This window comes from Lichenostomus cassidix, chromosome 21 (genome assembly GCF_008360975.1).
Source record: "Lichenostomus cassidix isolate B80296 chromosome 21, HeHo_3.0, whole genome shotgun sequence".
NCBI lineage: Eukaryota > Metazoa > Chordata > Aves > Passeriformes > Meliphagidae > Lichenostomus > Lichenostomus cassidix.
In genome coordinates this window covers 5,283,018-5,303,960 of record NC_139501.1, presented here as the reverse complement: position 1 = coordinate 5,303,960, position 20,943 = coordinate 5,283,018, and the positions used below count along the sequence as shown (strand labels likewise).

Sequence of the window (20,943 nt, the reverse complement as noted above, 5' to 3'; positions counted from 1 at the left end):
AGAAAATTCTGAGCACCTGCCCTAGTGGAAAGTGTCTCTGTCCATGGCAGGGGGTCAAGTGGGATGAGATTTATGGTCCTTCCCATCCCAAACCAGTCTGGGATTCTCTGGCAATTGGTTTGGAGATGGGGTGGCTCTGCAGGGAGCTGCAATGCCTCCTCAAGCCCAACCAGGTCCCCAGGAGCAGCTGCCACCACCCTAGCCCTTCCCTGGGTCCCTCCCCTATCCCTCCGTGGGACCTCCCTCATCAAAGTGGAAAGCAAAACCAGGAAACCTGTTAGAAACACACCTGAGCAGGTCTTGGCTCCCAGACAGGTACCACGAGGCTGTGAGAAGCTGTTTGCTCATTCCCAGCTCGGTCGATAATGATTTATTCAGTGTGTTTCGCGGTGCTTTTGTTTCTCACTCCGCTGCTGTTACTCCCTGAGAGGTTACAGAGGTGGAGCAGCACATGAAGATTAACTCAGACCAAAATGTTTATTTTCCAAACAGTTTGGGACAGCCAGGGAGGCAGCAGAAGGAGGCAGCAGCAGGAAGGACCAAGGGCTTGTGACGCTTGTGGTGTTCAGGAGCCTGGATAAGAGAGAAGCTGGCCAAACACCTGGGTCTGGCAGAGCCAGTTTTTATGTGGTGTGGGAACACTGGGCATTAATCAACTCCAGCAGGTGACCAATGGTTTCTAGAGAGTCTTGCTGGGGCAGCTGCTTGGTCAGGTCGAAGGCTTTCATCCCTGCCTCCTTAGCCTGGAATGAGACAGAAGAAACACCCAGGAATTGTCAGGAATTTGGCTTTTCTCAGGGGGTAGTTAAATACCTGCTGAGGCTCGGTGCAGGAGCAGCCTGGAGCAGATCCAGCCTCCCTTTCCGAGGTGACCTGAACAAGCTGCTTTACAGGAGAGCCTAAAGCTGCCAGCAGATCTCATATTTAGGATCCAGAGGTGCAGACAGGAGATTACTGACCCCCTTGCTGGACATCACCTCCTGTTTAATACATTCTCTGAAAAATGTATGTGAAGCTCCTCTGAACATTCCCAAAGCTATTTCAGGGAAAAAAAAACCAGCTGTACTGACTCTGAAGCAAATCCTTCATTTATCTTGATGAGGAACTAAATTATTTCCCTTGGTAGCTCTTCAAGGGATTAGACACTCTCACAATTATAAAGCTTTATCTTTTTTCTAATTTGAATTTGTTTCTGTCTCCAAAAACACTCCCACAGTCATGGCTTTCTCTAAGACAATGAAGAGACCATTGATATTTCAACACAGTATTTTTCACCATCTGTTTTTTCACTCCCTAAAACCCAGGCTGAAGGAACTCAGGGTATTGAACTCTGATCTCAGAAGGGCCTGATTTCCAGCATGTTTTTGCTCAGCACTTCCTCAAAATCAGTTCTCGGTAAAGCACAGAAGTTACCAGTCAGCTGTTAAATTTTTAGCCAGAAAGATACAGAAATGCAGATTCCAGACTGGAATTACAGACTCCAATAGACCAAACTTTGAACTCAGGGGGGTCTGGCTCAAGGACAGGTCTGTGAGGCGCAGGTTGTGCTCCCTGTGTAACTGCTGAGCTCAGATCTGAAGGCATCTACACTGCCTGGACAGCCCAGATAAAGGATGAACCCAGAAAATGTGGATAACTGCAGGATCCATTGGCCTGGCAGAGATCAAAACACATCCAGCAGGATTGTCAGCCTTGACAGAGTGCAGGTAACAGAATCATGGAACAGTTTGGGTTGGAAGAGACCGTAAAGCTCACATCATGTCCCATGGCAGGGACACCTTCCACTAGCCCAGGCTGCTCCAAGCCCTGTCCAACCTGGCCTTGGACACTTGCAGGGATCCAGGGGCAGCCACAACTTCTCTGGGCACCCTGTGCCAGGGCCTCCCCACCCTCACAGGGAAGAATTTCCTCCCAGTATCCCACCTAAGCTCTTGGTGTGAGAGCTGTGAGGCACTTTGTCCTCAGTCACCAGAACTGTGGGCTTGGGAGAGGCGCTGAGGAACAAGAGGTCCAGGAAACAGGATGATCCCCAGGGCAGTTGGCCAATTCTCCTGAACCCTTTCAGACACAACCTACCTTGGCTAAATCCAGGCTCAGGTAGTAGATCATGGCCAGGGAATGCAGGACCTGGGCTGTTTCCCCAGGCTGCTGCAGTGGTCCATGTTCCCGGACCCTCAGCACTGCCCGCAGCATCTTCATTCCTTCCTGGAGCTGGGCTTCGGCTGCATGGAGAGAGAAATCACCCTGATGGATGGGTTTGGGCAACAGAATAGATTTAGAACTTCCCAACTGGCTCTTCTAGACAGAAAAGCATTTCTACTATAAACCTCAACATGGTCTGAGGGTGGGGAGGCTCTGGCACAGGGTGCTCAGAGGAGCTGTGGCTGTCCCTGGATCCCTGGAAGTGTCCAAGGTCAGGTTGGATGAGGCTTGGAGCAGCCTGGGATAGTGGAAGGTGTCTCTGTTCGTGGCAAGGGGTGGAATTAGGTGACCTTCAAGGTCCTTCCCACTCAGACCTTTCTGGGACTCTGTGATCCCAGCTCCATGCAAATTCCATGCCTGTGAACTGGACTCATTTCATCCCATCAGTGTTTGTGTTCAGCCTTTAGAGAGGATGTGGAGTCACAACAGCTGCAGGAAAATAACTACTTTTCTACTCCTGTCACATCAAAGATGGTCTCCTTTAGCCCTGCCTTGGTGTTGTCCCTACTCTGGGAACTCCTGATTGAGATAGTGCCAGGAAATGGGATTTACAGGAATGTTTCTCTTGTAATCACAGAATCCCAGAGTGCTTTGGGTTGGAAGGGACCTTAAAGACCATCACCTCCTGCCTTGGGCAGGGACATCTTCCACTAGACTAGCTTGCTCCAAGCCCTGTCTGACCTGGCCTTGGACATTCCAGAGAGAGAAATTGTTATTCCCTTTCCTGACAATGTCCTTGTTAGCACAGATGGTAGAAAGGACCCCAGGAACAGAGTCTGGTGTTGTTTCAGTGGAGCCCAAGGTAGTACCAGGGGCACCCTGATGCTTTCTGCTCCTTCATGTGCCACTGAGAGACTCCCCAGCCTTTCTCCCAAACGTGTTCTCCTGATTAATGCATCCAATTATCTGTCCAGGCTATTCCATCAGGTCCTACTGCTCCAGGAGGGAGCTGTACCCCACCTCAGTGAGCTGAAATGTCACATCAATTATTCAAGGGAGACGGAGGAGCTGCAGAAAAATGAGAGTGTTCAAGCATCAAATTGCACCAGGGGAAGTTTACTTTGAATATTAGGAAGAAATTTTTTTTCATGGAAGGGCATGTAAAGCATTGGAACAGGCTGCCCAGGGAGATGGTGGAGTCACCAAGTGTTCAGAAAGTGTGTGGATGTGGCACCTGGGGTGTGGGTTAGTGGGAATGGTTGGAATTGATGATCTTAAAGGTCCTTTCTAACCTGATTGATTCCACGAATCAAATTTTGCTTTGCTCCAGTCAGTGCCAAGGGAGCTGTGAAATGGCCAATGCAGGCAGAAAGGGCAAAGCTGGGTTTGCTCAGAACACCCTCATTCCTGCAGCAGCCTGTGGCAATCTGCCCACATCAAGAACACTCAGCACCCTCATCAAATTCCGCCTCTGGAAACACCATGCCAACCTCAGCGCTGCCAATATGACCAGTAGGGTGCAGGGAATCTTTAACCCCCCCACTCCCCAAAGGTTTTGGGGCAACAGCAGCTCTTACTCATCCCATCCACGGCGACTTGCTCATCCTCGGAGAAGGGCGACATCTCTGCTTGAGCCTGGACCATCCTCTGGTGCTCCTGCAGGGAGCTCAGCAGCCAGCAATGCCAGAGGCTGCTCACCTGGCAGGAAGCATGGGAATTATTTCACTCCTGTGAATCCCTGCTATTCAGTTGTTCTCCAAACAATGGGCCTGCAGGGCTCGTCCCCTCTGCGTTCCTGCAGGTCACTGAGGCAGGCTGGGTGTTCCTGGAGGGATCGTGCTGCTCCTGAACCTCACAGCCCAGCTGGAATCCCTCAGATCTACAGCTGATTTGGGGTTTTCACCAAGCTTGAACAAATCTAACCAAAATGTTCACCTAAAGCTAGCTGAGTTGAGGTTTGGGAGAGGAATGGTGGTGGATTTTGCAGCTGCCAAAGCCTTATTTCCACAAAATTTGATTTAAACCAATTGAAGATAGTTCTTTTCAGTTATTAAATCAATTAGATAATTATTGCTTTCCTTGCTCGAGCAATCCATTCCGAAAATCTTTTATCAGTGTGACTTTTCATTGATTTCCAGTGTCAATTTTAGGTGATTTATTTGTATCCTACTCTTCCCTGGCTTTGGGAATTCCTTGGAAACCCTCTGTACTGCTGGGAATCTAACCTCTGGCACAGGGAATTTGGTAGCAAACCTGGTTTTTCACAAGGTTTGGCTGCCCAAACTGAAGACAGTTTATTAAGCACTTTGTACTGATTACAGGATTTATGTCTCCTGGTTTTAACTCAGAGAATTATGTATGAAAAGGGTTTCTGGGATTGATCCTAAAAGGCAACACTGCCACTTGATATCATCACCATCCCATTGAAGGGAAAGGGGAAAAACATTGGAAAGAGCACCAAAAAAAGCTGAGAAAAACACAGAGGATGATTTTTTGGTTCTACCAACCTCAGCATAGAGCGAGTTTGCTGTATCCATTTTATTCTGGCGGAAGAAAACATTTGCCATGTGGAAATATCCTCCAGAGGCCTCAACAGAGTTTAGTCCAAACTCAGCAGTGGCCAGGTAAACCTGAAATCAATATGGAACAAAAAATAAATCCCAGGAGGTTCATGTTCCTGTCAAACCTGGGAAGTTTTTCATGGTGGATTAATAATATTGCAAATGTTCAGGTTTTTTTATGTGTAAGTTATATCTGGTTGTGATTGGAAAACATGGTACTTAAAAGCTGTTTTTTGGGATTATGTAAAGGAATGAGGTACTAAAAACTCTGGGGTTTTTTATCCATAGGAACAAGGTACTAAAAAAGCTGTATTTTGGGGGTTTATGGTAAAGGAATGAGGTATAAAATAAAAATAAATAAAAATAAACAAATAAAACTGTAATATAGAAAGAAAAAAAAAACCCAAATAAAAACTGTATTTGGGAGTTATCCATAGGAATGAAGCACTAAAGAGCTGTATTTTGTGGGGTTATGTTGAAGGAATGAGGTCCAAAAGGATGTATTTTGGGGTTTATGTGAAAAAGTGAGGTACTAAAGCTGTTATTTTGGGGGTTGTTAATAGGACTGAGGTATTTAAACTGTATTTGGGGGTTATCTCCATCGGAATGAAGTACTAAAAAGCTGTATTTTGGGGTTATGAACGATATTAAAGAGTTGCATTTGGGGCTTACCCATAGGAATAAGGTACTAACAAGCTGTATTTTGGGGGTTAGGTAAAGGAATGAGGTATAAAAACTCTATTTGGCAGTTCTCCACGGGAATGAGGTACCAAAAAACTGTATTTTGGGGTTTATCCATAGGAATACACTCAGTTCACAGAGTTTATCCACAGGAAAATACTAAAAAATCTGTGTTTTGGGGTTGAATTAAGGAAATGCAACACCCTAAATCCCCCCTGGCTGGGGCATCAGCACCTGCTCAGTGCATTCTGGGCAGTTTTCCCACCTCTCCCATCCATCCCAGCTCTCCCAAAGCCCATCCTGCTGCTTTCCCAGCCCCAGCCAAGCCCATTCTCCCCCCGGAGGAACAGTGGGAAGGCAGTGGAGCATTCCAGCTATTCTGAGCTGGCGTGTGACTCTCAGCAGATCCCAGACATGCAGCCAAGGTCTAGGCAGGTCCTGAACTTGCTAAGAGCAAAAAAAAACTCCTTACCTGGTGCCCTTTCAGGCACCACATTTAGGGAATTAAAAAAAAAAAGTGGATTTTGGGAATGTCCCAAGCCTTTTGACAGATTTCTTCGGGGGAATCTCAAATTCCCAAAGGGTTTTTAGACTAAGCAGAGACAGGGTTGTGTGTTATAATAGAAAGGGTCTAATTCTTCTCCCTCTAGGTCATCATTTACACCCACACAAAGCCACTATCAAATTCCACAGGAGTGGGGATGCATCACTCTGCACTGGATAAATTTAGTCCACATGGGACAGAAATAGGATGTGGAGAAGTTCATCTGGCTTTGGAGGATCAAATGACAGCAAAGCATCCTCAGGAACACAGTTGGCAACGACCACTTCCAATGTAACAAACTGTTCTCATGGCTAAAGAGGTGGAAATGGGGAAAATGTGATTGAAGCAGATATTGAAATAGGGAAATAGGGAAATAGGGCATTAATTAAATAATGGCTGACAGATCTGGGAAAGGATTGAGGGAAATAACAGCCAAAATGTAAATTATCTGTGGAATACAAAGCAACTCCATCAGACTGGGGCAGGAATGTTGGGACATCTCAGCACTGTGATGAAGCTGATGGAGAAATTTATAGGGAGAAGCAGTAAAAACAAGGAACATGAGGAGCATATGAGGAGCAGCTGAGGGAGCTGGGGGAGCTCAGCCTGGAGAAAAGGAGGCTCAGGAGGAACCCTCTGGCTATCCACAGCTCCTGACAGGAGGGGACAGCCAGGGCAGGGTCAGGCTGTGCTCCCAGGGAACAGGGACAGGAGGAGAGGGAACAGCCTGGGGTTGTGCCAGGGAAAGTTCAAGGTTGGATATTGGGAAGATTTCCTCATGGAAAGGGTGGTCAGGTATTGGAACAGGCTGCCCAGAGCACTGGTGGAATCACCATTCCTGGAGGTGTTAAAAAATGAATGAATGTGGCATTTGGGGACATGGATTAGGGGTGGATCTGACACTGGGGAATGGTTGGACTTGATGATCATGAAGGATTTTTCCAACCTTAGTGATTCCATGATTCTCTGTCACTTCACAGGAATATGGATAACAGGCAAAACACAGCTTTGGCTCACACATTGACCCACAAGTGTCTCAGATCTATCCAGTTCAGGTATTTGTAACGTGAGGATTGTAATCTCAGGATCCCAAATCTGCCTGCTGGCATTTCTGTGTCAATCTGGGAGGAGAGAAGGAATTAAAATAGAAGTGTTCCTTGTTCCTTGGGACTTACATCATTGGCCAGGTGATACAAAGCCTGCTCCAGGTTTCCTTCAGCAATAGAGAAAAGCCCCAGCCCACGGTGCAGTTTGGACTGAAGAGCAGCACTGCAGTCTGGGGTTTGGAGGACAATCCACTGGGCTTGGGAGAGATACTTGGCTGCCTGTCGGAGAGAGCCAGTGCCTGGAATGACATGCAGGAATAATCAGGGAAATAAGGAGGATAAGGAGCTTTTTTTAACCTGGGAACTCAGAGAATACTGCTGGCTGTCCCTTTGGGGTAGCTGGATATGGAGATGCAGTTTGGGGATTCCCCACTTCTTTCCCAAGTGCTCTGGAGCTGCTCAGGTGTCATTTACAAATGGGTGAGTGCATAGAGAGCTACAAAAGGAGCCAGAAACCACAGAATTCCAGGCTGGTTTGGGTTGGAGGTGACTTCAAACTCATCCTGTTCCATGGCAGGGATACCTTCCACTATCCCAGGCTGCTCCAAGCCCTGTCCAACCTGGCTTTGGACACTTCCAGGGATCCAGGGGCAGCCACAGCTTCTCTTGGCACTCTGTGCCAGGGCTTCACCTCCCTCAAAGGGAAGGATTCCTTCCCAATATCCCATCTCTCCCTGCCATCTGGCAGTGGGAAGCCATTCCCCCTTGTATTGTCCCTCTATCCCTTGTCCCAAGTCCCTCTCCAGCTCTCCTGGAGCCCCTTTAGGCACTGGCAGGGGCTCTGAGGTCTCCCTGGATGGGAGAGGGTTGCTCTCAACCCCTCTGGCACACGTGGCCCAGACAGGTTCACTCCAGGCAGGCACTGATGACTCGCACCTTATCACACTGCAATTACTCACAGGATTTTTTCTCCCTGCTCTCACCACGCCATTTACGACAAGCCCTGAGCCAGCTCTGTTCTGCCAGCAGAGCATTTTGTGTGCTGCTGGAATGGCAGTGATTTACAGGCAGCTCTCTTGCAGGGAGAGCAGCTCCCATGCCCTCATTTGCCATGTTGTCCAAAGTACACAATGAGGAAAAGCTCTGCTCAGGCAGAGCAGGATTTGTGAATGAATCAGAGAGTGCTTTGGGTGCTACAGCCTCTGAAATGTTTGCTGGCTCTCTGAGAAAAGAGCACAACCAACAACCCTTGGGAATTTAATGCTTTGGAGAGTCATCCGAGGCCACGGAGGTAAAGAATAGATTTTCATATAGCTTCTCTTGTGGGAATTGGTGAAGTGGGAGACCTGCAGTCATTATCTCCTGAGCCCTGAGAGACTCTTCTCCCCAGAGCCACAAAGCGGGGTGAGAGGGTTGAATGTGTGACAGCTCAATATCCCTGCAATGCCCTTGAGAGCCCAGAGCTGCTCCTTCCCAGCTAAGGAAAGGAAACAGGAAACCTGAGCTGGCAGGCCTTGCCCTTGCCAGCATTCCCACGTAGACAATGCTCACCCGTGGTGGCCTCAGCCAGCAGCAGGTAGATGGGCACGAGCTGCACGGAGCCAGAGCCCAGCGCCTGCGACATGAAGCGCAGCGCCTGCAGGGCTGCAGGGATTGACTCCAGGGGCTTCCCTGCCCACAGGAACCTCTGCGCTGTGCTCAGGGCCACTGCAATGAGGGATTCCTGCAGGGAAACAGAGTGAGAAAACACAGGCAGAAAGGAAATGGCAGAACCCCACAGCGGTTTGGGTTGGAGGGACCTTAAAGCCCGTCTCACCCCATCCCTGCCATGGGACACTTTCCACTAGACCAGCTGGTTACAGATGCACAGGCTCTTTTGAAAATCGAGTTTTCGAGCTATAAAGCAGCAATCATAATGCAGTTTGTGGCTGTAATTAATAGATAGGCATTAAAGCTGTCATATTAGAGCATATTAGAGTCTGGCTGCATTCCTGCTCCGAGCAGGAGCAGCTTTGGATATCCTCACAGGTCATGTGGTGTCTTCTGGGATGAAGAATCCTTTACACCTCCCGACAAGGGCTCATAAGGCTGCAGCAATAAAAGCTGTGAAGCACAGAAAATGATCATCACAAGACCAGAAAGGAGATTAGAGCCAGGGGCTCTGTCGTGACTCAGAGCCAGCCAAGCCCTGTGGTGCCAGCAGGGCACAGCTCCAGCTGCTGGAGACATGGTCAGGAGTGAGGAGAGAGCTCCTCTCAGGGAGCTGCAGCCTCATCCCACCCTCTCCTGGCTGCTCCTGGGCTGGGATTTTGAGTGCAGAGTCTGAAAAGCGGTCAAAAGCAGAATGTGTTACGCTCAGCAGATCCATCCCCAGACAGGGTTGGTGGTGCAGCAGCTTCTGCAGTGTTTGGCTTTGTCAGAATCCATAACTTAGCCAGGTACAGCTGCTCCCTGCCTTCTGCTGGTCCTACCACTCCACACCATTTGGCCTCTCCACGTTCAGGAGCAGCTGATGCAATCCCCAGCTCCACCAACAGATCTCCATCCCAATGCCTTCTCCTTGCCAGGAGCTGTGCATGCTGTGCCTTTAGAGGGATGCCAAGGAAAAGCGCCCAGATCCTTGTAGAATCCCAGAATCCCAGAAAGATTTGAGTTGGGAGAGGCCTTAAAGCTCATTTTTCCACCCTTCTCCATGGGAAGAGACACGTTCCACTAGACCAGGTTACTCAGAGGTCCATTCAGCCACCTCCTAATACTTCTCCATCAGCTTTTCCCAGCAGTGGTGCAGCAGGAAAGGTGCCTGGGAAGCAGTGGTGCTGCTGGAGAGAGCAGCAGTGCTGCCCTAGTGCTCTCAGTGGGACCCTGAGTAGTCACCAGCTCACCCCTTTATCGTCCTCTGCCTCCAGCTGGGGCTGAACTGGGCAGAGACACAATCCCAGAGCTCCTGGATGTCAGGATTTGGCATTTTGCTGAGCTTCAACTGCATGGAGTGAGGCAGAGAGCTGTGCCATGGGTGAAGAAGCAACTCCAGGACAGGGAAGCTCCAGGACAGCCTGCAAGTGGTTCCTGGAGATCCTGGCTGATGTAAAGAGACACCTTTTTGGATAAATGAGATCTTCAAAGAACACAGCCCAGAGCAACAGCCCCTGCTCTGGTGAGGAGAGCCAAGAGCCAGAAAACACAGTGCCAACTCCTGAGCTACCACAATATGGAGAGGGGAAAGGCATGTTTTCCAGAGAAGGTGTGGCTGTCCCTGGATCCCTGGAAGTGTCCAAGGCAGGGCTTGGAGCAACCTGGGATAGTGGAAGGTGTCCCTGCCCTTGGCAGAGGGTGGAACAAGATGGACTTTAAGATTTTTTTCTCCACGCCTTTCTGGATTCTGTGAAACACAAGGATGTCCAGGGAGCAGGTGGTGCCCAGGAGAAAACCAGCACATGCTTGGGGCAGCAGCAGGAAAAGCTGGTATTTCTCAGGCTGCTTTTTCTGTCCTTGGCAGTCTGGTGCAACCAGCGCAGGCCGTGCTGCGTGGGCATCGCCCAGATTGGCATCTGCCAGGTGCTGGAGATCAGCATCATTCTGTTTTTACTCCTTGTCAGTGGGGTGATCGCTGCTTCCCATGGCCTGAACCATCTGCAGCGAGGACAAGCTGGGGGTTGGAGTCTGGCACAGCTTCCAGGAGGAGAAGGAAGGGCAGGAGGGAAGAGGAGCCCTGGGGCAGTGAGTATTTCCAACCACAGCCCCAAGCCTTGGGGGAGGGTTCCCTTTGGGCTGAAGAGCCCTGGGGGATGGTTCCTTTTACCCCTGCCCTGGTTTCCCCCCAGCCTCTGGCCCTTTGGGCCCTTTCCATGTGTGTTGCAATTTGAGGTTTCTCTGAAGATGGCCCCACACAGTTTTTGGGGTTTGAGGGGGCTGAGGATCCCAGCTCTGCTGCAGGTGGGAGCAGGGGGTTGGGAACACCCTCAGGTTCAGTGCCACATCCATTATTCACTCTCAGGCAGCAAAACCAACGGTGGGTCTGGAGAAATGTGGATTTCAGGAGGAGGCAAGGCTCCAGTGAGCTGGAGCTGAACCTGCAGCAGTGCTGGGGCTGGCTGGGCTCAGATCTTTTCCCATGCCTAGGGGCTGTGGGGAGCTGACATCAGGCAGGCAGGTGAGGCTCTTCTCCAAACAGAAACTTGGAATTCTGTCAGTTTGGAGGTGCTGTCTGCAGGCAGCCCCGCTGGCTACATTGACAGAAGCAGATTTCTATCAACAAAGCTTTGGTGCACAGACAAGGAATGAAACTCATGAAAGCTCCTGGCTCCCAGCTCCCAGCTCCTTGAGCCACAGGGCATTTGGATGTGCCCAGGTTTCCCTGTGTCCTGACTGAGGCTGGAGCTCTGTGTTTGCTAAACAAACACTGGGCAGGAGTGGGTGAAGTGCAGCAGGAATGTTCAAAAAACAGCAAACCCATGGGCAGGCTTTGGGCTGAAGGTTTTTTCTCTGGTTACCATGAGACTGCAGAGCTTTTCCCTCAACCACAAAAAGGCCTTTTTTTGCATAGAATCCCAGACTGGTTTGGGTTGAAGGAACCTTAAGGCTCATCTCATTCCACCCCCTGCCATGGGCAGGGACACCTTCCACTAGCCCAGGCTGCTCCAAGCCCTGTCCAACCTGGCCTTGGACACTTCCAGGGATGAGGCAACCACAGTTTCTCCAGGCACCCTGTGTCAGGACCTCCCCACCCTCACAGGAAGAACTTTTTACAGCACTTTGGTTGGATCTGGAATAGCAATGTGATGCAGCCAGTGAGACAGGGCACTAAACCATCTCCCCCTCTCCCAGTTCCTCTGAAGCAGCCCAGGTCCAACCTGGCTGCTCCAAACCCTGCTGGACACAAAGAGCCTTTCTCTCTTGCTGGGAAAGCCAGCAGGTAAAGGAGGGATTTCCACTGTCTCCCTCCTTTCTTTGGACAGAAGGAAAGCAAAGTGTGTCAGCACAGACTGCTCTCAGGATCTATTTTATTTAAATAGGCTGGAGACAAAGGTCAAGGAACAGATGTTGTCAAGGGTTGGTAAGGAGCCTATAAAAGTCTCCACTTCAAAAAAAACCCGGAGTCTGCTCTCCCTGCCTTGCCCACAGAGCCATTCCCAACCCAGGCTTGTGTTTGCTAACCCAGTGTGAACTCCAATCAAGTGACTTTCTCCCTACCAGCCCCATCTTCCTGCTGTCTTTCCTTTCACCTAATTAAACCAGCTGATTAACTTGCTAATGAAGGTGCACTTCCCTCAGCTGGCAGCCACGTGGCCCGTCGGAATGTATGGAGATAATTTTAGTTGCTGTAAAGTCAGTGATGTAATCCCTGTCAACATCGCTGTTCAATAGCAGTGGAGTTCCTTGGAACAGCTTCAAGTAGTTCTGTATGCAAACTCCTGCCACACCCCCTGACATCCATTCTAACCTTCCTTGCAGGTTGATAAAGGATCAACTTCAACTGAACCTGGAACGAAGGAGGTTTGGCATTTTCCCTTTGGGACCCACTGGCCTGACACACCTTCTGTGGACTTTGCTCAACAGTCTCACCTGGGATTTTTAACCACACAGAAGTTTCCTAACCAGCCTGTGATGTCATTGCCCAACTCCCGTAAAACCAAAAGGAATCTGCTGCCTAAAGCCTGTCATGAACTCTCACCAAACAGGACTTTTGCCTTTGGACTTCCTCTTTCTGGAAGCTCCCAACAAAGGTGACAGCAACAAGCTGGTCCCTAAAATCCCACACCTGGGCCAGAAACACCTTAAAAACAATAATAATTCATGTAAAATTCCAAAGATTAGGGATGTTCTCCTCAGTGGCACCGTTGGATAGTTCCCAGCACACTGTCTGCTGCCCCATTATTCTGTCTGGGAGTTATTAGAGAGGGAAAATTTATTTCCACAGGGAGCAGTTTCAGGAGCAGATGCACCTGGGTGGGTTATTTTAGCAACAATGTGAAACGGCAGCTCCTGCCACTGCATAAACAGAAAAAGAAGGAGTTGAAAATCACTGGGGCTGGAAAGGAGCTGCACATCTGCCCCTCCCTGAGGCCTGATGGAGATAAAAGGCTGCACTTAGTGGGAAAGGGTGTTCCAAGTTGGCCTGGAAAACAAAGGGAGGGGACTTGGTTTCTTTGCCCCCCTTGCTCTGGGAAAGGGGATTCCCTCCCATCAAACAGCCTGGAAGATGCAAAACTCAGCTGGATTGTGGATTAACCAGGGTGATGGACCAACTCCCTGCCAGGGTGGAAAATCCTGGATTGCTGCTGACTGAGGAAGCTCAGGACACTGAGTAAGAACTGTGGAAAAGGCTGGAGGCTCGGGAATCACAGAGAGGATGCTCCCAATCCCCTTATTCTTGAGCTTTTGTTTAAAAAACAACCCCCAAACCTCTGCAAACACATCCCAAATCAGCCAAGGAGGTGCCATTATCTTCCTTGGGAGCATCCAGAGGGGAGGAATTCTAAAGGGGTGGAACCTATGAGGGCAAAACCCCTACTTGGTTTTAGGCAAGAAACTCCTTCCAGTTTTATTGGAATCGGGCAGTGACAGCCCAGGCTGGTTTGGAGACTGGTGTGGCTGAAAGTTCCAGGTGAGCCCAGTCTGGCCCTGGTGTGTCCCACTGTGCACAGCCAGGGCAGGGAGAGGAGCTGCAATTCCTCCCCTGGCAGCACTCTGAAGTGGTGGTGTTGTCCCTCCTGCACCCACCTGCTTCCTCAGCAGCTGCTCCTTGCCATCTTTTCTGTCTTTTTCGGAGTGGAAACAGGGCTGAGGCCCCAGGACTGGGATGAGCAGGTGGCAGATGTGGCCATGGATGCTGATCCAGTCGGTTTTCTGGTGGGAGACACCACTGGCAAAATGAGGGGAGAAGGACACTGGGATTTGCTGGGATATGATGTAAGGGAAGATTATTCCCTGCTGTCTTTCTGGGCTTTCTCCTCAAGAATTACCCACAGCCCCTGGGCTGCTTGCAGGGCACCCAATCCATGGTATTTCCAAAGGTTTCCACTCCACAGTGCTGTCCTGCCATGTCCCCACAGTATTCTGTGTTAAAATCCTTATTTAAATCACTCCCTGAGCTCCTGATACAGCTAGGTTTGAGCAAACCCCTGGATTCCAACACTGAAAAATCAAAAACCCCAAACCAACCCACCCCAGGTCACTGTGGGAACAGGGAATGTTCTGGAACTCAGTGACTGCTTCGAGTGTATGAAGGATATTTGTGTGACACTCCAGAGCACCTGAGCCTCATCCCAGGATAATCCCTGCCTCTTGCCTGTGTCCCAGACCACATGCCAGGCTCTGTCCCTCTCTCTCTGTCCTTGTTCTGGGTCTGTTCCTGCCTCCTGCTTTTCATCCTGGGCTTTCTCCACGTGTCCCGAGCCTCATCCTGGGGCTGTTCCTGCTTCCTGGGCCTCACCCTGGGCCTTCTTCCAGTGCCCTGAGCCTCATCCTGGGGGTAATTCCTGCCTCCTGTCCTGTCCCTGTGTCCCAGACCACATCCCAGGCTTTGTCCCTCTCTCTCAGCCCTTGCCTTCTGGCCCTTCTGAGTCCTGAGCCTTGTCCTGGGCGTGTTGCTGCCTTTTGTGCCACATCCTGGGCCCCGTGTCCTGGGCCTTGTTGTGGGACAAACCCTGCTTCTCGTTCTGCCCCTGGTCTGTTCTGCCTCCTCGTTCCTGGGCCTCATCCCGAATCCTCAGCCTTATCCCAAGCTTTCTGCCCGAGACCCGAGCCTCCCCCTGGAGCTGCGCCCCAGGCCTCATCCTGCCGCTGTGCTCCGCGGCGTGTCTCACCAGTAGTAGGTGAGGCGGCAGCCGGGGCAGCGCCGCGGGGCGGTTCGGGACCCGCACAGCTCGCAGCGCGCCTGCCCCGCCATGGCCGGCCCTGCACCCCCGGAGCGTCCCGGGTTGCCATGGTGACGCTTCCGGTGAGCGGAATGACGTCAGTTCCGACACACCCTGGCGGCGGCACCGGCGTTCCGTTGCCAAGGCGACACTTCCGCTACCGGGAGGGACACACGTGGCTTCCGGCGAGCGGGACGCGTCAGGCATGGCGGCGGCGGCGGGGCAGGAGAAGGAGGAGAAGGACGAGGACAAGGACAACTTCGCGGACGTGGCGGAGGCCGAGGGCCGGATGCGGGAGTGGGCGGCGGCGCAGGCGGCGCGCGGGCGGCGCGTGGCGCTGGTGACATCGGGCGGGACGCAGGTGCCGCTGGAGGCGCGCGCCGTGCGCTTCCTGGAGAACTTCAGCAGCGGCCGGCGCGGGGCCGCCTCGGCGGAGCGGCTCGTTCGGGCCGGGTACGCCGTGTGCTTCCTGCACCGCGCCCGCTCCGCCTTCCCCTGGGCCCGCGCCCTGCCGCCGCACGGCCCCGCGCTGCTCGACGCGCTCTGCCTCACCCCGGGGCCGCCGCCCGGCGTGGCCGCCGCTCCCGCCGCGCTGCCCGCGCTGCTGCCCGCGCTCCGCGAGTACCGACACGCCACCGAGACGGGCGCGCTGCTCGCCATCGAGTTCACCGGGCTCGCCGAGTACATGGCGCTGCTGCGCGCCGCCGCCCGCGCCCTGGCGCCCCTCGGTACGGGGAACCGGCGGGAGCGGCAGGGAGGGACGGGTGGCCTGCGGGTCGTGGGGCACGGGGCGGGAGAGGATGAACCCCCGGGGGGTGTGCAGTGTGAGGGAGCTCGGGAAGGAGGGAGCAGGGTGGTGCTGTGGGAAGGGGCAGGAGGAGGAAGGGTGAAGCTCTCATGGGGGACAATGTGAGGGGACAGGAGGGCTGAGGGCGATGGGATGTGGTGGTTGTCAGGCGAAAAGCTGAGGGGGAAGGAGGTCCCCGGCATGATGGATGATAGAACCCCCTTGTGGTGACCCCAGGGCCAGGTATGAGGTGCCCCCGGGGCCTGTGGGGCTCTGGCTTGAGGGGACAAAGCGACCCCCTTGCTTAGAGGGCTTCTGGACCCCTGATGAGGGTCTGGGCTGTCGCTGGGGGCTTGGGAGGAGGTGACAAGGCAGACCCCCATGGAGAACAGCATGTCTGAGGGGAGCCAGGGTGGAGTCAGTGCTGCCCTGCTCAGCATGCTGCTGAGGGGTCCCTGAAGGGGTCCCTGGCTGGTGTGTGTGGGTGGCAGCCCGGCTGGCTCTGGGGTGACAGGGCAAGGCCATGGCAGTGGGGACAGCAGTCATGTTCCCACAGGCTCCAGTGTCATGTTCTACCTGGCAGCTGCCGTGTCAGATTTCTACATCCCAACCTCCGAGATGCCTGAGCACAAGATCCAGTCCTCGGAGGGACCCCTGCAGGTGAGACCCCCTGGGCATGGCCCCCTCTGCCACCCCCTCTGCCACCCCCTCCTTGCTCCCAGAGCCCTGCTCCTGGCTGTGGGTAAAACCTGGGAAAGCTGCAAAGCAGCAGCTCGTGTATGTTGTCAGAGGGAGCAGGAGGGTGAGATCCCACAGGGACAGAGCCTGTGGAAATCCTGGAGTTGCACTGTTGTGTTGTTATCTTCCACTGAGGGGCCCAGATGAGAGGTCAGGGCAGGGTCAGCTCCACTCTGCTTTGATCCAGGTTTATTTTTAGGGTGGGATGAAGGGTGAGTGGTGCTGTGGGTTATCTGCAGGGAGCTCAGTGCTGCTCTGTCTCATAGGAGCAGCTTCAACACATCTGCACTTGTGGTGTGCATGTGAAGAGGGGCCCCTGAGGTGCCTCCTGCTCTTCTGGTTTTCCTTTAAAGCTGCCTGTGCTTCCATGGAGATGAGGAGAGGCTGGGTCTCAGAGAGCTGAAGTGCTCCAAGAATAGCTCGTGGAGTACTTGAGTTGCTGCCTTTTGTCTGGAGAGAGGCTTTGGACTCGGGCCTGGAGTGCCAGGGCAAGGGGGAATGGCTTCAAACTGACAGAACAGGTTTAGATTCGATATTGGGAAGAAATTCTTCCCTGGGAGGGTGGTGAGGCCCTGGCACAGGGTGCCCAGAGAAGCTGTGGCTGCCCCTGGATCCCTGGAAGTGTCCAAGGCCAGGTTGGGCAGGACTTGGAGCAGTCTGGGACAGTAGAAAGTGTCCCTGAACATGGCAGGGGGTGGGATGAGATGGGATTTAAGGTCCCTTCCATCCCAAACCATTCCATGTCTCTGGGATTCATCCTGCTTGTACAGTCCAACACTGCAGCACCCAGCTGCCTCTCAGCAATGGGAGCAGGTGGCTCTGGAATTCTTTATATGACAAATACCAAATATATTTAATTAATTACCTTCTAAGAAGTTGCTGGGCTCCGTTCTTTATTGTTAGCATTGGAAACATGAGACCTGTTTCCCAGTGGTGGATCCAGAGGTCAGGAAGCTGGAGAGCAGAATTTCCTACTTTTTCCCCCATGCTTTGGCACTTTGATGCATTAAGGAGTTGGTAGAAGGAAAGGTGAAGATGGGATAAACTGCCTGGATTCCGGAGAGCTGAAAACTCAGATTTCTGCAGTTGTAATGTTTTTTTTAGTCCTCTCTGCTCATGTTTATATTCCCAGAATGGGGTTAGCTCTGGAAATGCAGAGTTCCCGTGGCCTGGCCTCAGAACTCCCTGATTGTGAGCACCACATGATCATGTAATTTAGATTTACAGTGTCATTTGAACCTTGTTTGGTGAGAACTCTCCAAACTCTGCCTTGAACTTCCTGGTGTCAATGGAACATGAAACAAAGCTGGAACTTCCCTCTCTCCCATCCCATCTCCTATTAAAACTCCCTGTAGTATTTTTACTGATGCTATTTTTGTCTTTTCCCCGCTGCAGATCACGATGAAGATGGTGCCAAAACTGCTGTCACCCCTGGTCAAAGACTGGGCCCCCGAGGCTTTTGTGATTTCCTTCAAACTGGAGACAGATCCCCAGATCCTCCTGAACAAATCTCGGCAGGCTCTGGAGAAATACCGGCACCAGGTGGTGGTGGCCAACGTCCTGGAATCGCGGAGGACCTCTGTCATCATTGTCACCAGGGACTCACAGACTCCCTTATCCCTGTCTGATGAGGAAATAGCACAGGGCATGGAATTAGAGGAGAAGATTGTGAGTTACCTCCAGGGCCAGCATACAGCCTTTATAGAGAGGAAAGGCTGAGGAGCAGCTCGGACTGAACAAGGGAATAGTTCTGGGACTGGAGTGATTCCCTGTCCAGGTAAACAGACCAATCAATCCCCATGGAACACTGAGGAGGGCCGTCCAACACTGTGTCACTTTTCTACAGCTTGGCCATGGCTAGTGTGGCTTTGTGAAAGAAAAATACATGGAAGTGAAACCATTCCAAAGGATATTTGTCCTGGTGTCTGAAGGAGGAGAGGTTTCTGTCCTGCGGGCTGGGAGAACTGGGAGGAGGAGACATGATGAAGGTTTCTGTATATAAAGAATTTCTTGAAACTCCCTCTTTGAAGGTTCTTTTGGAATGGCTGCAGGAAGGAATGGGGCTTTGCAGGGAGGATATGCTGGTTTTATGCCTGGGGTGGGGAATCATCTGGTGTTGAGAGTGGATGGTGAAACCAGGGTGGCAAAAAGGAGAATGAGGTGACAGTGACTTTGGGGAGCAGATCTTGTGCCAGGAGAGATCCCATGTTCCTACAGTTCAGCTGCTGCAGCAGCATCCCTAAAGGAGCTTTGTCAAAGGTTTTCCTTCCATCCCAGCTATTTGCAGGTTGCTTTGCTTCATATTCCATTTGCACCAGGAAGTTTCCCAAGGCAGTGTTCGGGCAGCTCTCACCAAACAAGGCTCGAGTGTCACTGCAGAGCTCTGTAAACAAAGGCAAGGCCACATCTGGCACAGAGCACAGGGGATGGATCTGGCATAGATCCAAGCTTGAGGCCGAGGTTTGAGAAAAGGAGAACACTTCCAGGGATGAAGCAGCCACAGCTTCTCTGGGCAGCCTGTGCCAGGCCCCCCCGCCCTCACAGCCAAGAATTTCTTCCCAATATCCCATCTAACCTGCCCTCTGGCAGTGGGAAACCATCCCCTCTTGTCCTGCTATTCCATGTCCTTGTCCTAAGTCCCTTTACAGCTTTCTTGGAATCCCTTGTAGGAACTGGCATGGTCTCTAAGGTCTCCCTGAAGCCTTCTCTACTCCAGGCTGGGCTCCATATACTTGCCCGCTTCCCCTTCACCTCCAGCAGATCCGCTTGTGATTTAGAAGAAAACCTGGAAGATTTTTGGCGTCTTTCGTTCGGGTTTTTGTCCCCTTTTGGGTGACCAGGGGTGACCCTGGCGGGAGCGGCGCTGTGCCCACTGCCGGCCGCCAGGGGGCGTCGGGAGCGAGGGGGCGTGGCCTTCTTGTCCTGGCGTGACGTCAGCGGTGGGGCGTGGCCTAACCATTCGCAGTATGGCTGTTGGGGCGTGGTCTGTTGCCATGGCGCCGCGCGGGCAGTCCCGCTGCATGGAGGTGGCCGCCGCTGCGGTGGGTGCCCGAGGGCGGTGTGGGGCCCGTTGTACCGCCGGGACCGGCCCGGGGCGGGTCTGGGGCCCGTTGTACCCCCGGGACCGGCTCTGGGTGGGTCTGGGGCCCGCCGTACCCCTGGGACCGGCCCTGGGAGGGTCTGGGGCCCGCCGTACCCCCGGGACCGGCCCGTGGGAGGTTCGGGGCCCGTTGTACCCTCGGGACCGGCCCGGGGTGGGTCTGGGGCCCGTTGTACCCCCGGGGTGGGTCTGGGGCCCGCCGTACCCCCGGGACCGGCCCGTGGGAGGTTCGGGGTGTTGGCTGTGCCCCGGCCCGGTCAGGGGTGTTGGGTGGGCCGGCTGTACACCCATTATCGGCCCGAGGGGGTCGGGTACCGCGCTCCCCCGTCCCTCACGGCTGCTCTCGCTGCCCCGCAGGCGGAGCCCCCGGTGCCGGCTGACACCATCCGCTGCTGGCTGCGGGCGGAGGGCGCTGACCCCGCGGCCCCGGCCGAGGAGCAGCTGGGCCTGGCCTGGCGGCTGCTGCGGCGAGCAGAGACCCGGCTGGGCGAGCTGGAGCGGCGGCGGGCTCAAGACATGAGAGACGTAAGGGAGGCTGGCCTGGGAAGGGAGCGGAGCTGGGAAGGGGCTGGAGCAGCAGGAGCGGCTGAGGGGGCTGGGAGGGCTCAGTCTGGAGAAAAGGAGGCTCAGGGGGACCTTCTGGCTCTCCAGAACTCCCTGACAGGGGAGAGGAGGGGTAGCCAGGTGGGGTTTGGGTTCCCTGATCCCAGGGAGCAAAAGAGAGGACAGAGAGGGAATGGCCACAAGCTGTGCCCAGAGAGATTCAGGTTGGACTCGAGGAATTTCTTCACTGAAAAAGTAGTCAGGCATTGACAGGGGCTGCCAAGGGCAGTGGTGGCATTGCTGTCCCTGGAGGTGTCCAGAGAACGACTGGATGTGGCACTCAGTGCTCTGGTCTCGTGACAAGGTGGAGTTTTGTCACAGGCTGGGCTCTTGGGAGTCTTTTCCAACCTCAGTGGTTCTGGGATACCCCCTGGGTTCAGCACACAGACCTGCATCCCCTGATCCCTTCTGAGCAGCAGCAGGTTCAGGGGTGTCACTGCCACACTGCTGCCCTCGGGGACTTGGGGTTCATGTCCCCATTCCTCATGCTGGCCATCAAGAAGCACCTGGTGAGCCCAGCAGCTCCCACAGAGCCATGGTCTAAAGCTCTCCACATCCCAACCCACAGAGCTGCATCACCTCCTGACCTCCCAGTAAAAGTTTTACCATCCTCAGGTGTTCCAAAGGCATAAAACATATTGCCCTGCAAATATTTGACGTTACCCTGTAAACTTGATGGGATGGAGAGCTCTGTGTGCTGCTGGCTCACTGTGGAAGCTCTGGCAGACACAGGAATAGCTGGATTTTCTTTATTCCAGGTGGAAAGCTACGTGGGCCACGTCCGTACCCTGACAGAGGAACAGGATGCCATTGCTTCTGAGTATGAGAAGGAGAACGAGCAGCTCAGGTTGGAGCTGGCACAGCTGCAGCTGCAGCAGGGTAATG

The 20,943-nt window shown here is 53.1% G+C and overlaps 3 protein-coding genes across 9 annotated transcripts in view; 2 read left to right on the top strand and 1 right to left on the bottom strand.

The window, feature by feature from the left end:
- Nucleotides 1–458: 458 nt before the first annotated feature.
- ZMYND12 (zinc finger MYND-type containing 12) lies at nt 459–14,932 on the bottom strand. Its single transcript, XM_085079809.1, has 8 exons — nt 14,780–14,932; nt 13,695–13,836; nt 8,526–8,697; nt 7,104–7,273; nt 4,650–4,772; nt 3,720–3,840; nt 2,077–2,222; nt 459–743 (listed from the first exon to the last, which is right to left on the bottom strand). Exons 1-8 carry the CDS (start codon nt 14,860–14,862, stop codon nt 624–626), a joined length of 1,077 nt encoding a protein of 358 aa, XP_084935935.1. The 5' UTR covers nt 14,863–14,932; the 3' UTR covers nt 459–623.
- Nucleotides 14,933–14,973: 41 nt separating this feature from the next.
- PPCS (phosphopantothenoylcysteine synthetase) lies at nt 14,974–18,255 on the top strand. Its single transcript, XM_085079810.1, has 3 exons — nt 14,974–15,558; nt 16,174–16,277; nt 17,751–18,255. Exons 1-3 carry the CDS (start codon nt 15,036–15,038, stop codon nt 18,072–18,074), a joined length of 951 nt encoding a protein of 316 aa, XP_084935936.1. The 5' UTR covers nt 14,974–15,035; the 3' UTR covers nt 18,075–18,255.
- Nucleotides 18,256–19,623: 1,368 nt separating this feature from the next.
- The window catches only part of CCDC30 (coiled-coil domain containing 30), a 37,904-nt gene continuing 36,584 nt past the window's right edge, over nt 19,624–20,943 (top strand). For 5 of the 7 annotated variants that reach the window (XM_085080352.1, XM_085080357.1, XM_085080356.1 and 2 more), the window contains exons 1-2: nt 19,848–19,980; nt 20,817–20,937. In XM_085080352.1, the coding sequence (XP_084936478.1) occupies nt 19,972–19,980; nt 20,817–20,937 (130 nt within the window). In that variant the 5' untranslated portion in view covers nt 19,848–19,971. Of the gene's footprint in view, nt 19,981–20,816; nt 20,938–20,943 lie in introns of all 7 variants that reach the window. The other 2 variants (XM_085080350.1, XM_085080351.1) reach the window with 2 other exon arrangements.